Here is a 15,631-nt window from a genome sequence, read left to right as displayed (position 1 = left end):
CTTATTACATTTCAGATTCTAGAGGACATTTGACGGTTTTCAAATAGGTCGCACTTGCGTTCTCCAGGTTAAAGTTTTTTGCCAACTCAAGAAAAAGGAGTAGTTTTCCCGTTGATTAAAATTGACTTATATTTGGAGATATGTATAAATTGATGCTAATACCCTTAATAAATGTTATGATAAACACACGACACACAAACACAAGGGTGTTGTCGTAACTTGAGTTAGAAATAGATTTACTTACAGGATTCTTGAAAAAGCATTTATGTTATTTGTTAATGTCTAATGATCCTCAACACCAGTCTTTGGTAATTTCATCACCTTAGAAAGTTGAACAATAACGTCAGAGGGGAGAGGAGTATAAACATCATATATGTATGGAACTAAGAAAATCAATGGCTGCAATAAAAAAAATGCAAAATAGCTTGAAGGAATAATTCTTTTTGAAAGGTTATTTATTTATTTATTTTTAAATAACCTGTTGCAATGAGTCAAATATAATTTCCACAAGTGTTTTAGGACCCTCCTACACCAATCATATTATTATTACAAATCAATAAAACATTAACTCGAAGAAAATATAAAAGTTGTAATTTTTTTGAAAAAAACATGAACTTACTGGAAGTTCATTAACAAATCGATTAATAACACTAAAAGCTCCAAAAGTAGCATTAATTTGTATTGCTTTAATTGATACATCAACAAGAAGGGAAAAAGACAACTGACATTGGTTCCCGAACCTAAGAAGGGTATAAATTAAAAAGATATAGTATTGAAGGTACTCATATGGGATAAGGTCGTCCAACTAATAAAACAAAAAACATTGTTTACAAAGAGGTCCTTCATCGGTTATAGATATTCAAACATTTCATTGTTTTTTTTCAATGTTACCAATAAAACTAATTCTATTTATGTTACTTTCATCTTAATTGTTGTGCCAACTTTTTATACTTTTATATGTATTTTTTATATGTTCCCCCGCATTTTACGTGGGTCATAATCTAGTTAAATTATAAAAACACATCAACACCCAGCCTGTTTTTTTCATCACACAATCAAACCCCACTTTTTTTTTCAATGACAACGATAAAACAAAGCCCATTTTTTTCCGCTAAGATCATAATTCATAATACCCTTATAAACATATAATTCTATTAAAATTTAAAGGTTTTTTTACTCCACATGCCAATAAATGTTGATCTGTACAAAATGTTTATGAATATTAAGAAATTTTCAGATTAAACGCGACGTGTAAAACAACATACAAGTTTGTCTATTTGTTTTAGACAAAATTGCAAAAATGGTCCCTGTGGTATGCATTTTTTTGGGGTTTTGGTCCAAACCACGAGTTTTTTGGTTTTGTGGTCCTTTTGGACTGGTTTGTTTGTGAGAATGGTCCCTATACTTAACATCCGTTAAAAAGAATCTGTTAACCCCCTCATGTGCCTTGCACATGAGGGTATTTCTGTCCTTTTACTTATAGGGACCAATTTTGCATATGGAAAAATAAAACATCCTTTATATATCGCTTTCTTTTCCCAGCTTCTTCCCCAACAAATCTTCTTCCCCAACGTTCTTAATTGTTCTTCCCCAACGGCTATTTTCTTCCATTTCTCCTTCCTGACTTGCAATCGAACAATGGTGGTTTGTTTTTGTGGAAAACTTGCTTAACGTTCTTAACTGTTCTTCCCTAACGACTATTTTCTTCCATTTCTCCTTCCTGACTTGCAATCGAACAATGGTGGTTTGTTTTTGTGGAAAGCTTGCTTTGGTGAAAACGTCTTGGACACCACTGAATCCTGGAAGGAGGTTTTATGCTTGCCCTACTAAGGATTCTGTTTGTGGGTTTATCGGGTGGGTTGACCCGCCTATGTGTGCTAGGAGTAAAACCATCATACATGGTCTTCTAAGAAACATAAATACGTTGGAGGAAAGATGTAATGGGCTGGTAAGAAGTATCGACATGTTACAGGAACAGTGCAATGGACTTTTGAGTAGGAACAACATGTTGGAGGCAAGGTGTGATGCATTGAAGGATGAAGGTTTCAAGCTGAAGATGTATTTATGTGCAAGTTGGTTTATGTTTTTGATTGTTGTCTTTAGTATTTGGTCTATGTAAGGGATAGGGCTAGACAAATGTGGGGATTTTCGTTGATCAAGTGATGCAGGGTAAAAATGGTATAATTTTGTTGTAATTTGACTTCATCATGTTTGTAATGAATTCCAATGTTGTTAATGATATAAATGATATTTAAGTGTGAAAATGTGTATCAATTGTCAAATATAAGAACATAAATAGAACCAAAATGTAACAAAAGTACGTTACCAAAATACATGTCATAAATTGACCAAAATGAACATTCCATTAACCACATGAGTGGAACCAAAAACCATTACCAAGTTAAGCATACAAGTGTTTGTGCACCATACATAACCACATCATCAAACCATAACTAAAGTTTTCAAAAACAAACAGTTTTTAACTAGAAGAAACTAAATAGTCATTGCACCACAACAAACAACCATAATCACTTCTTAGATTGATTCCCTCCTTTCCCTTTACAGGTCCTAGAGTTGTGTCCCTTATTCTTGCATTTGCTATAAGTAACATTGATATGTTTCCTTGATAGCTTCTGCACTCCATCATTTCTTGGCCCTTGGGAATGTTCTCCTTGCATCTCATTGACTCCATCACCTTGACTTGCCTTCTGCCTTTTGCTTAACCTTTCACCCTCACTTTGTCTTCTTTTTTTTCTTAGGCCTTCCCACCTGAGTGCGATGTGGAGGAGGGATTAGCTTTGTTGGACAATTACTTTTAGGCCACATGGGTCTCCCTTTAATTGGTTCCACCTTAAATGAATAAGCTTTTTGCCATGTCTCTAGCCAATACACCTTGTGTACCCACTTGTAAATGTCAAGCTCGGCCTCAGGGTCTTTGCTCATTTCATTCAGAGTTGCAATTACATGCCTGCAAGGTATTCCCATTAATTCCCACTTTCTGCAAGTACAGGTTTGGTTCCTAACATCCACCACATGCTGATCTTGCAATGCTCTAGTGACTTGATACTTGTTTGCCCCATTCCACCTAGCAATATATTGTGAAGCACCTTTTTTCCTTGCATCTAGGATGTCTGTTGATGTAGGTGTTAGTGGACCTTTAGCCTTCTTCATTGCCTTCATGACATCGAATATCCTCTTCATTAGATACTCCCTAATGAACTCTAAACATGAAATTACAGGTTTATCCCTGCCTTTCTCTATCTTCCCATTAAACACTTCACACATGTTTGAAATCAACACATCAGAAACAACAACTCTTCCTGCACATTACAATAACATACAATTAATGCTGATAAATAACTGAAACACATAATCATTACCATATGCAAACATATACAATTACCTAAGAAATGACTCCTTGCCCAATGTACAGGAGGAATCTGCTTCAACCACTGACATGCCTCCTTATCATACTCACTAAACTCTTTCATCAAATGTTCAAACTCAGGAATGGTGGTTGCTAATACACACCTCCATAAATGGTCCCTGTACTCAGTTTGCCCCCACTTCTTTCTCATATTGTCATGAATATGTCTAATACAATACCTATGCTAAGCATTGGGAAACAATTGATCAACTGCAATTTGTAATCCCTACATGACTCAACATACAATAATTAGAATGAATTTCTTGGTAAAAAAAATACAATCTAAATGATCAATTGATGAATTGTAATTTACCTTTTGCCTGTCACTTATGAAAGTATAGTTTGAGTTGCTCCCAAGCTCCAAGTCATCCCCAAGGTTTTCTAAAAACCACTTCCAGCTAGCTGTGTTTTCAGACTCAACAATTGCATAGGCCAAGGGATAAATTCCATTGTTGGAATCTAGACCAACTGCTGTAAGAACCTGACCAGGGAATGGGCCTTTCATGAAGGCACCATCCAAACCTACTAAGTCTCTAAGACATGCTTTGAAACCTTTTTTCATTGGACCCAAGCATACATAAATCCTTCTAAACTGCCTTATTGGGGATGCAGGGTTGCCATTAGGACACACATCTATTTTGACTGTTGTGTCTGGGTTTGTAGCTTGAAGTTCAAGAGCATAGTCCCTCAACAACTCAAACTGTTTTGTGTAGTCCCCAGTTACATGCTTTCTTGCCATATCTTTTGCTCTAAACACCTTATCCATCGAAAATCCCACCTGGTAGGTCTTTTGAAATTGATCTTGTATGGCTCTCAAAGGAATCTTCGGATCTGCCTCAACTTGATCTATGATTTTCTTGCAGATTAAAGAAGCAGTACAAGCTCTGAGTTTTCTTGTTTGTAAGAATGTATGAGTTTGGTTTAAGGTCCTTATAAACCAGTCAGATTCGGGGTTTGACCTAGATGCATGTATATACCAACCACATGTTTCTTTTTGTGTCTTTACTTCTTTGCCCTTGCTTTTTGAAGTGGTAGGTTGAGTACCCACTTGACCTTTATTAATGACAGATACAACTCCTCTGCACTGTGCCCTAAGCCTTTGATTGTCATTTTTTTTAAAGAATAGATTCCTTCTTGTTTCTAGTGTGTGCACATTAATTAACTCCTTTAATTCTTTTTTACTTTTAAACTTTTGCCCCACTGAGAATGACTGTATATGTACTGACCCAAGGTTGCACCTTTTTTATTTTACCAAATTTTTTATGAGAGCTCTTCTTTCTCTGTCTTAGTCTGATCCTTCATCCAATGATTCAAACTCCTCATTGTTGATCACATCCATATCTTCAGGTTCATGACCATCATTAATACATGCTCCTTCAACATCACTTTCAACATTTAGAAAGAAGTCTGCCATGTCCACATCAACATCTTCTATATTGTTCTCCTCATCCATTATGTCATCCACTTTATCTTCATTTTCTGATTGTTTCCCATCATGATCATCACCTTCAACCTTTTCATACTCTTCATCACTCTCTTCAGATTCATCATCCCCTTCATACTCTTCAACATCCTCATCACTTCCAATTAAATTTTCCATAAGGTTATAAAAAAGCTCATTATATTGTTCATCATCATTAATAGGTGGGGTGTTGTAGCATCCATCAATATGGTCATTATCATGAACCCCAATCATCTCATCCCCTACATTAGCAATATTTGCAGCCTCATGAACCTCCTTAACACCCTCATTAGTGTTTTCCTTCTCTTTTAAATCATCAATATCCTCTAAATTAAGCCTCTTGCTACAAGAACCTTCCTCTCTTTTTGAATTCCCAACTCTACCCCTTCTATACTTTGGAGAGAATGCATCACTTTTACTCCCAAAAAGAATCAAAGACATGTACTCACCAATTGGCTCATCATTGACATGGTTCATATTTCTCAATGGAGATTCTACATGAACTTCAGCCTCATATTTAGCCCCTTGATCATCATTTTCTGGTAATTCCTCAATGACAACTTTACCCTTTGCATTTGGAGACATGAAGTATGTGAGTAGATTTGTCTTCCCATGTTCTGTGTACACCTCAATCAACTTGTTATTTTGAATAAATTTAGAAAGATTAAAAACATCCTGATCATTCCCTAAAGATCTAAGGCCAAATTGAAAGTCACCATTGGGTATCCTGAAATGGTAGTATATCACTGGGGATTCATCAGTCAATTCAATCATCCGTGGGTCTGGGTAACCTAGGTCAAGCATTATGGCATCAAGTTCATGTACAGAAAACTCATCTATGTCCACATAATCAACATAACGCACTTCACCTCCAATATACTTTATGTCAGGTAACTTAGTAAACTTCCCACCATGATGAAGCTTAATACTAAACCATGTGGGTGCACCCGCTACAAGTCAAAATTGTACATGATAACAAAGTCAAAATTTGGCGGATTTTAGTATAAATCAAGGGTAAAATGAAAAATAGGAATGTTTAAGAAAACAGAGCAACTTACCATATAAGGATGATACGTCGACAATTTTGGTCTGATCTGCTACATTACGTACACCATTTCGACTTTAAAGTATGACCTTGTCTCCTTTTGCTTCGATTAGGTTCTTTGGATAACGAAATATGTTTTTTTGCAGGTTTAATGGAGCAGAAGGAAGAAGGAGGGAGGTGGGGAGTTGACGGGTGTTTGGGATTGTAAATGAGGGATAAAACGTAGAAGGAAGCGTTGACATTTGTATGCAAAAATGGTCCCTGTAAGTAAAAAGACAGAAATACCCTCACGTGCAAGACACATGAGGGGGTTAACGGATTCTTTTTAACGGGTGTTAAGTATAGGGACCATTCTCACAAATAAACCAATCCAAAAGGACCACAAAACCAAAAAACTCGTGGTTTGGACCAAAACCCCAAAAAAATGCATACCACAGGGACCATTTTTGCAATTTTGTCTTTGTTTTATTGGTTAACCATATCAATTTTTTAGAATGTTTGGGAGTGTTTATTTAAAATGATAAGTGCTTTTTAACTTATTAGCTTATAGCTATATCAAAACGAAGTTTTTAAATATATATATATATATATATATATATATATATATATATATATATATATATATATATATATATATATATATATATATATATATATATATATATTTTGATTAACTTATATGGTGTCAAAACGCCATACGTTGATAAACACTTTTTAGTGTTTGACAAAATGACAAAAAAAAAAGACTTCCTATAGATGTGAGAAAGCTATAAATTATAAGGAGTTTTGATAAGTTAGGATTTAGTAATTTATCAAAATGGCTTATCTTCGGTTCCATGCCTCTATAAGTTGTTTTTAAAAAGTTGTCTATCCAAGCACTCATTTTAATTTATATCGGTGTGAAACTGATAATAAGTTTAAAAAAAAACTCATATTTTAAGATTGCACAAACACCCTCTTACTCCTATTACAAGTTTCTAAATTGGTTGTCGGTATGGGCGGTAGGTCACTTTTTGAAGGTCTTGTACGAAAATAAAAAACGAGTCTTCAAAATTTCGAGTTAACAATAGTAGGGCTTAGGGAGTCAGCCATGTTTTGAAAACTGGACTAGATCGACCAGTTTAATCGGGAACCAGTCCCGGATCTGGTTCTTAGAGGCCAAAAAATTATTCGTCATGTGAACCAATAAGTAAAAACCGGTCATGTGAACCGATAAGTAAAAATCGGCCCGACTGAACTGGTAATTATGACATCATCCGATTTTCGATTTATGAGACCGGTGCAACCGGTTAGACCAATTGAACCATCAAAGTGGTAAGACAGTTGGTTCAGTCTCCAATCCAGTTTTCAAAACCTTAGAAGTCAGCTAGTTCAACATCAGTCATCTGTGGTATCATGTAGGCAGGATGTGTTTTATCCATCCTTAGGTGAATGCTTATCTTGGTTATCGACAAATTAGTGACATATTATCGACAAATTAGTAAGGGGTAACAACAAACTCATGATGGACCTGTAACTGATTAAAACTTGGCCTCCTAACGACACAGGTCCTATGCAGTTGAGCACCCCACATATACTCAGGGCGGACCATAGTGGTCAAACTATCAGAGCCACAAATGAAGGTAGCCATTGGTTTGGGATTGTCATCGAAAACGAGATCATCACTCAAAAGAAATCATCAATAGAAGCTCTTTAAAGTTAGTTCTAAAAGACAGATTTTGTTGTTTGTGCAAGATATGGAGTTATATGCACTTGTTTTGAGAAACATATGCTAAGGAAGATCCACCAATTCCAAGTGAATCATAAATTGGTTAAACTGCAAAGCAGCAGAGATGGGCAAATTAATGTGCAAAGTAGCATATGGGCAAATGCCAATTTTGCAAAATAAATTGTCAATTTCTTATAAGTATATTAAAAGTAGTCGTTTTGTGATAAGTTCTCTCTCAAATGGGCCGAACCAATATCTCGAATAGGCCTATAAGTTCCATAGCCTTTAATTATTCAATTTCAAATGGGCCGGACCACCCCAACCCCCAAGCATTTTGTTAACATATACTGGATTAGTTTCTATTTTGTTATTATTATTCATCTTATTCATATCATTCCCTCATCGCCTGTATCATGGCTTCACGCTACTTTCGATCATTGTTTGTTCGTCTATACCAACTAAACATATGGCCAATTGCAAATCTTTTAACTTCCAATTTCTTCATTTTGTCCAATTTCAGTTATCTAAAACAACATTATTTGAACCATATATCACCTAAAAGTTTAGACTGTTTCATTTAAAGTAATGTGCTAAGTTGGTTGATTCCTTACATTATTGAATATTATATATTTACTTACTTTTTGCATAAATAACACCCACCATTGTTCATATTTTACTATTATGATTTTTTGTACAATTTAAAATTTTCTTTCAATTGCCATTTTTTTTGTTGTTTCTTCTTTACCATCGATTTCGATGGTTTCATGTAATGATAAAAATTTAAATTTTAAATATTGCTGATAGTTAGCTGTCTAATGACTTTGATAGTTCTGTTATTGGTATAAGTTTGTGGTTGTTTTGATCGAGTACTTGTAAATTTATAATTATTAAATTAGTTTCCATTTTATTTTTATTACTTTTCTTTAAAATTGAAGAAAAGAAAATACTAGATATGGCTTTTTAATTTATTGTAAAAAAAAAAAAAGACTAAAATTTTTGAAGATCCAAAATGGAACAACGCACCCGGCAACCTCCATGATGACCGACTTTTCGGCCCATACTTGGTTAATTGTGGCGGCCCATTTCACCATGATGGCCTATTCGTCCCATTTGACACCCTAACTCGGACCATTGAGGTATCCACTTAAGGCTTGAAGAAAGCACATGCTCAGTTCTTCACCTCTAGTTTTTGACTATCGGTGTTTATGCTCATTTATAGAAACCGAACATAGGTTTGAGGTTGGCAATGCACATGCGTTTTTATTATTTTATGTATGTGTTTCTGATTGTATGCATATTAAATAGTTTTTGTTGAAAACTAAAATAAAAACATAAAGTTGAGCTTGTCAAAAAAAAAAAAAACGTTTGTTAATTAAAATTCCTAAATTTATAATTGTTTTTAAAAGGTGTTGTATACAACATTGTGAGGTTGTTTAATTAATTAATTAATTAATTAATTAATTAATTAATTAATTTTGTTGGGTGGGGGAGGGGGGGTGTTCTATTTAAATGTACAGTTATAGTTATATGCAATAAGAGTATACTTGTACACCTGAATTGTACAAATGTATAGTGAGTAATGTACGACTATATAAACCTTATTTATATCAAAAGATTAGGAATGTCACAATTAAAAGTTTTATAAGTCTTATATAGTATTATATTGACTTATAGGTTATAATTAATATTTTAAGGTGTTCGAGAAATCATGTATAAAAGATTTTCGAGGTGATTGTCTACCCAAATACAATAATAAACATCCTTACATTATTTTATGCTCATTTTGAGAATTGTTTTTATTATAAAAGTTTATGTGATATGTGTTATATTATTTGTATATCTTTAGTCATTCATGAAAAGTGATTTTCAAGAGTTTTGCATTACGTAATATTAAAATTTTTTATAGAGTTTTCTTGTATGATTATGTGAATTTATATTAGGCGGAGTTAGACCTGAGAGTTCACGTGGCTTGGGATCCTAAAATGTGGCTAAGGGTTTGTGATGAAATTCTATTAATGTATCGCATATGCGTGCATTAAAAAAAAACTCACACATTGTTTATCGGGGCAATATACTAGAACCTAGTATTTAACAAGCAAGAGGATATGTATATGTATCGTAAAATACTATGGTAATATCATTAGTTTTAGATAAGAGGATATGAGTTACCATATGATGAACCTTTTTGAGAAAAAAGACGTTGGTACATCATGCATCGAGTATAAGGAATTAATAATCATGAGGACATGCATATGTGTCATAAGGGAAAATGACTTTAAAAGGTAATAAAGTTTATAAAATGTTCAAAAGATAGCATTATTGTTTTTTTAATACAAAAAATACCATTAAAATATATTTTTTGTATATAAAAAACCAGTGACAGCTTATGCTCACCTGTTATTGTAGGTAACCTCCCGGTAAGAAAAAAAAAACAAGTCCTACTATCTTGTTTCTTTGCAGTAAAAAGAAGAGAAAATGAAGGAAGACCTGTTGGTTATTACGTTCCACCGCATATCAATTCTCCTTCCCCACAAAGAAATCACAGACTCCTCTTTTCTTTTCTTCCTGGAACAAGTTCGCAGAGGGTACCGACTGGTGGTGGGTTTCGGTTGAATAGGGGAGTGGCTCGATTGTTGATGATCGATGGTATACGGTGGCAGTGATATTTCTTAGCTTTTGCACTTGGTTAGCTTCGACGTTTGTGTAGGCAGATGGAGATTAAGAGGGTCGAAGGTGGTGACGGAAAGCGTTCTCGGTATTCAGAGGGAAGGTATAAGGTGGTGTTTGGTGGTTTAACATGTGATGAGGTTGACGGTGGTTTTTGGTGGCGTAGTAAAGTTGAAGGAAGCTGTGGTTATCGTCTGAACAAGGATGGACAAGTAGATGTTGTAGCGATGGCAGGAAATGGGTGGTGAAATGGTGTCGGGTTTTGTTGCTGCCTGTGGATTAGATGGTGAAGGTGGTTTAAACCATCGAGGTTGTGGTGGCAGCAGGTGGTGAATGTGGCATCAAAGGTGGTTTAAAGCTTCAGCGATGGAAGGTGGTGATTGGAAAGATGATCAATAGTTGGCGGGATACAGCTGAGCAGTGATGTTTCTTGATGGTGATTTAAGTGGGTATAAGGTTGTTCATGAAGATGGATATCGCTGGTGGTGGTGATAAGGTGGAGTTTGGTAGCATTTGGTGGTGTTTGATGGTAGTTGATAAGCCGAAGTGTTTTACAAGTACAATAAAAAAAATTATATCTGTTCAAAAAAAATCTCCTTCCCCGCAACCTACATCGCCACCGCTATTTAGCAGCGTTGGTTTCGGTTCCAACTATTCTGGCGGTTCAAACCCACTTCTGCCTTCTGCCTTCCCCGGGTATGTCACCGGGTTTCTCAAAAAGCACATTCACATATAAAGAATTAGCAATGGCGATAGATGAGTTTTCAGAAGCCAATTTTCTTGGACAAAGTGGTTTTGGGTATATCCACTAAGGTGTTTTCAGAATGTGAAAGAGGTGGTGGTGAAGCAACTAAAAACGGGCAGCAGTCATGCGGAACATGATTTTCAGGCAGAAGTTGAGATCATTTGTGGAGTTCATCATAAACATCTCGTTTCTTTGGTTGGATATTGCATATCAGGAGCTCAAAGATTAGTTGTGGAGAAGACGTGGGCGTTACAGGGGCCGGAGGTGAAGAAGCTACCGGAGAAGAAGAAACAGGGGTGGCGGTAGTTGGAAGGGGAAAGGAAAAGTAGTTGGACTTTTTTTTTCTTTTGTTTTTTTTTTTACTTAGAAACACTAATAACCGGGAAGTTACTTACAATAATAGGTAAAATGGTATTTTTTGTAATGAAAAATCAATAATGGTATTGTTTAAACGTTTTGAAAACTTTCTTACCTTTTGAAGTCATTTTCCCGTGTCATAAAATTACTTTATTTAACTCATTAGGTTTAGACAAGAGGATGTGGTTTACCATATTATGATTTATTTGTGTAAGAGTTCATTTTTACATCACTCATTGAGTCTGGGGGTTGTCATAATTAAAAATATGGAGTATGATATTGACTTGCATTGGGAATAGTTTCATACTTGCCTTACATTCCCTATTTTTGAACCTTTTTATTGTATTATGTGTTTTTGTTGGCCTTTAAATGATTAAAAAATGGATATTAAATTCTTAACATGCAAATTTACTTTGTATTATGACTCTGATAATTTAGTGATATTTATGGGTTTCTAATACGTTGAAGATGGTAATTTTATCCCTATTATGGGAACTTATTTTCTTGAGATTTTAAAGATGTTTGGAAGTTGATAGTGGAATTTGGATAGTCGGTTTATCCTCATTCCCTTAAATGGTAAACTTTAGGATTAACTTATTAGGTATCTGTTGCTAAAACTATTATTTGATGTGTATCCAGTTTAGGGAAGAGCCGAAGATTGAAGTTTATTTTGGTACATTTAGCAGATCATTGACTTGTAATGGTTACTTTTACCATTGATATGTACCAGTAGTTTACCACCTTGCACAAATTGAAACTAAAACATTTTGAGATTTGGTTTTATCATGGTTGGGACTTTATTTTCATATTATAAAGTTAGAGATTTTTGTACTTGGATTTGATTTGATTAACAAATTTCTATCCAAGGGGTGTTTCAATTTTGTTGTTTTCTTGTTGGAAAGAATGTCAAATGTCATTAACTATTAATAGTATTTCTAATAACAATAGGGTCCTTTTGGATTGCTTTTAAAACACATTTAAACAATTAAAAGACAAAAAAAAGGAGAAAATAGTTTATTAATTTGTCATATTTTGATAAATTAATTAGAAACTATTTTCGAATTAATTAATTAGAAGGGTTGAATGTTAGCTAATTAAAATGTTTAATTAATTGGAATATTCTAGAACCCATAGAGATAGGTTTCGACGAATTGGATAAGTCCTATCATGGTTTTTAGAGTTGCTTTGGGATTAAGAAATTGAAGCTTATAAATAGGGAGCTAGGGATCAACTATGGATGTTTATTCCTTGCTAGAAATTTGTTCTCCCTTCCTCTCCCTAAGGTGGACGAAATCTTACCCTTGATAGGGTTTGTAGAATTTTTGATTTAGCCTCCTCCCTCTTAGGTTTTTGTCATTTTTGCTCTTTGGTGTTTTTAGGTGTGAACCACTAGAGGGATTATGGTTTAGGCCCTCTTATCCAAGCAAAGTGGCAAAAACAAGATCTCAAGTAAGAAGATTTCCAAATGAAAAAGAGGTATGCATGTTTTACTATTAATCTTGTAGTTGCAATAATATAATGAAACTTAGATCCTTATTGGTTGCAGGAACACATAAGATTTTTAAGTCTTTCGTTACCATGATCATGTGTCTAGAATGTCCTATAACCTAATAATGGTATTAGAGCCTTAGTTTATAATTATTCGCACTACTTGATCCAAATAGATTTGAGTTAAGTCTTCTTTGCATATAAAAATTTTCGAAATTAGGGTTTTGTAGGTTTAAAATTTTTGTTTTTTAAACTTGATTTTTTTTTGAAATAAAATTTAAGAATTTAAATACCAGAAACAGAATTTCAAAAATTAAAGTTTAGAATCCTTTCTTATTTAGTAAGTTACCTAACTTGGTCTCCAAGTAAAGCAAATCTGAAGATTATTCAAAATTTGGATAGATATTTCTTTTGAATCAAATATTATTTAAAAAGAGATTTTAAATTTGAATATTTAATTAAATTTAAATATTATTTAAATTTAGATTTTAAATTTGAATATTTGAATTATTTAAAATATTGTATATAATAGGATTATAAATTTGAATATTTATTTGAATTAATTTGATATTATTTGTAATAATGATTTATAAATTAGAATATTAAAATGAGTATTATTTATTTGCACCGTATATCTCATGTAAATTAGAATTAATTAGAATGTTTAAATTTACTTGTCTATATATTAAGAGTTTATATATATGTATGAGAATATTACGACATGTGTTCTCACAAGTTTAAATAAAACAGTTTTAGTGTTACCATGACTAGGCTCACCCACTCAAATATTATAAGAGATGTTTAAGGATGTCTCTTCGATTTCTAATGAGGTCGGTTTTTAAAAGCTTATAGGTTATCACCTTCGCCACATCTTTTTATTTTGAGAGTAGAGTTACCAAGAGGGTTTCATAGTAAAATGTTTTAGTTACAAGTATTAACTTAAAAGTATTAAAACAAAATCATGTTTTACATAATAAAAACGTGATTCATATTTTATCCATGAAAACACCGATTTTCTTTATATTATGTTGATGGGGCTTGTGTGGTTAACCGACACGTCAATATGAGAGTATAGTAGAAAATGATGTGGCACTCTATAGAATTAATTATGTTGATGGAGTGTGTGTCCTTTACTGGCACGTCAATGTGAGAGTAATTTAAGCCGAGAATCACATGATTTGACATGCTTAATTCACTAGATATTCTACGATCCACAACATCCCTAGATTGAGATGAGCATATTCTAAGATTAATATGCCATTGACAGTCAATGAATCTAAAAGATCTAGGAGTTTCATGGTGATTGAAACTAGCAAAATAGTATTGACTACCTAATAACTATGTGGTATGTTTACGACATCCCTTTACATATCTAGAGTCAAATATGGATCCTGGCCTTGTTATATAGTTTTTGATTTTGGGTAAATTATTTTCTAAGGATTAATCAAAAAACTAGAATGTAAATTAATATTAAATGATGTTAATAATTTTATCCACTAAAATTCAATACTGTAAACCTCTAAAAGGGTAAGCTAATTAATAAGATGATCAATATTTTATAAATGTGAAGTTTGGGAATAATTCTCATGAATAAAAAGAAAGACCACGCCTTAGATAAAGATATGAAAGCAAAGGGGGTGTGCGGACAAGGTTTGAGAACTCAAACCTTGAATTAACATAAGATCAGTGTGTGCTAATAATAAAGATCTAGTCAAGTCTGATAAACCAGTATTGTCTCGGAATACGAGATGATCAACAAAGTGCTCAATAATAAATGATGATAATAATAAGTACGAACAATATAAAATGATTTAAGAAGAAGAAGAATGTAAGAGAGTGATTGAATGAATAATTCTTGATATTTGTGAAAAGGGTGTACATTCCACACTTGATACAAAGATGACTACTCCGTAAATAGTCAAGGAGTAACTACAAGACAAATATGATAAATTGTGAATGGACTACTAGACTTCTGAAGATAAACAGACCGAAACAACCGTTGTTGTTGATCTTGTATCTTGTATTATACTAGAAGACTATAAGAACAATAAAAAATAGTACTTGCAATAATAAATTCACATCACTGACAAAAAATAGTTTAACGCAAAGATGCATCTCAGACTGATCTTGACTTCGGAATTGACTTCCACTTCAGAATGATTTCACCTTGAACATACTTCATCTGAGATTGCTGACCCTTATACACGAACTCATACTAATGCTAGGACTTGTCGCAAGCAAATTCGGAAATTAAAGAAGTCTACCGAAAGCCTTGGTACTTGTCTGATCAATCACACTGTTCAATAGTTCACTTCAATTTTGATTGGGGGATTTCACCGGTTACTAATCTAGTATCGGTATAGTAGGCCTCCTTGGCCACTCAACTAGTGGCTCGACTTCGTCCTAGAAGCTACTGCTTCCGCCTCTCTAGGCTTCGCTATCGCTCATGACTGGTATATGGATCTCTCTATGTAGTGGTCGGCCTTCTAGAAGCTTCGCCAGATGCGACTAGTCGCTTCCCGAATGCCCATTTCCTTGCCGCCAAACCACTAGGAGAGTCAGCAAGCTAGCTTGCTCGCATTCTAGAAACGGTAGCTTCCGTGCCCTTCCTGCCTACTGAAATGGATGTGAATGATCGTGACAGCTCTTAAAATCCTATTCAGTCTGATTAGATATGTCACTGAAAGAAAGTGATTCTGTTCCCTCTCTTTTTTTGAAGTCATCAACGGAAA

At 34.0% G+C, this 15,631-nt stretch overlaps 1 protein-coding gene across 1 annotated transcript; it reads right to left on the bottom strand.

The window, feature by feature from the left end:
• Window positions 1-282: 282 nt before the first annotated feature.
• On the bottom strand, window positions 283-4,537 carry LOC145060226 (uncharacterized). The gene is made up of 8 exons (XM_079007933.1): window positions 4,476-4,537; window positions 3,741-4,386; window positions 3,404-3,611; window positions 2,770-3,320; window positions 2,398-2,453; window positions 620-740; window positions 479-526; window positions 283-399 (listed from the first exon to the last, which is right to left on the bottom strand). Exons 1-8 carry the CDS (start codon window positions 4,535-4,537, stop codon window positions 283-285), a joined length of 1,809 nt encoding a protein of 602 aa, XP_078864059.1.
• Window positions 4,538-15,631: the final 11,094 nt, after the last annotated feature.

The sequence above is a fragment of the Lactuca serriola genome, chromosome 6 (genome assembly GCF_051521515.1).
Source record: "Lactuca serriola cultivar US96UC23 chromosome 6, Lser_US96UC23_V15, whole genome shotgun sequence".
Classification (NCBI taxonomy): domain Eukaryota; kingdom Viridiplantae; phylum Streptophyta; class Magnoliopsida; order Asterales; family Asteraceae; genus Lactuca; species Lactuca serriola.
This window is presented reverse-complemented; position numbering and strand designations above follow the sequence as displayed.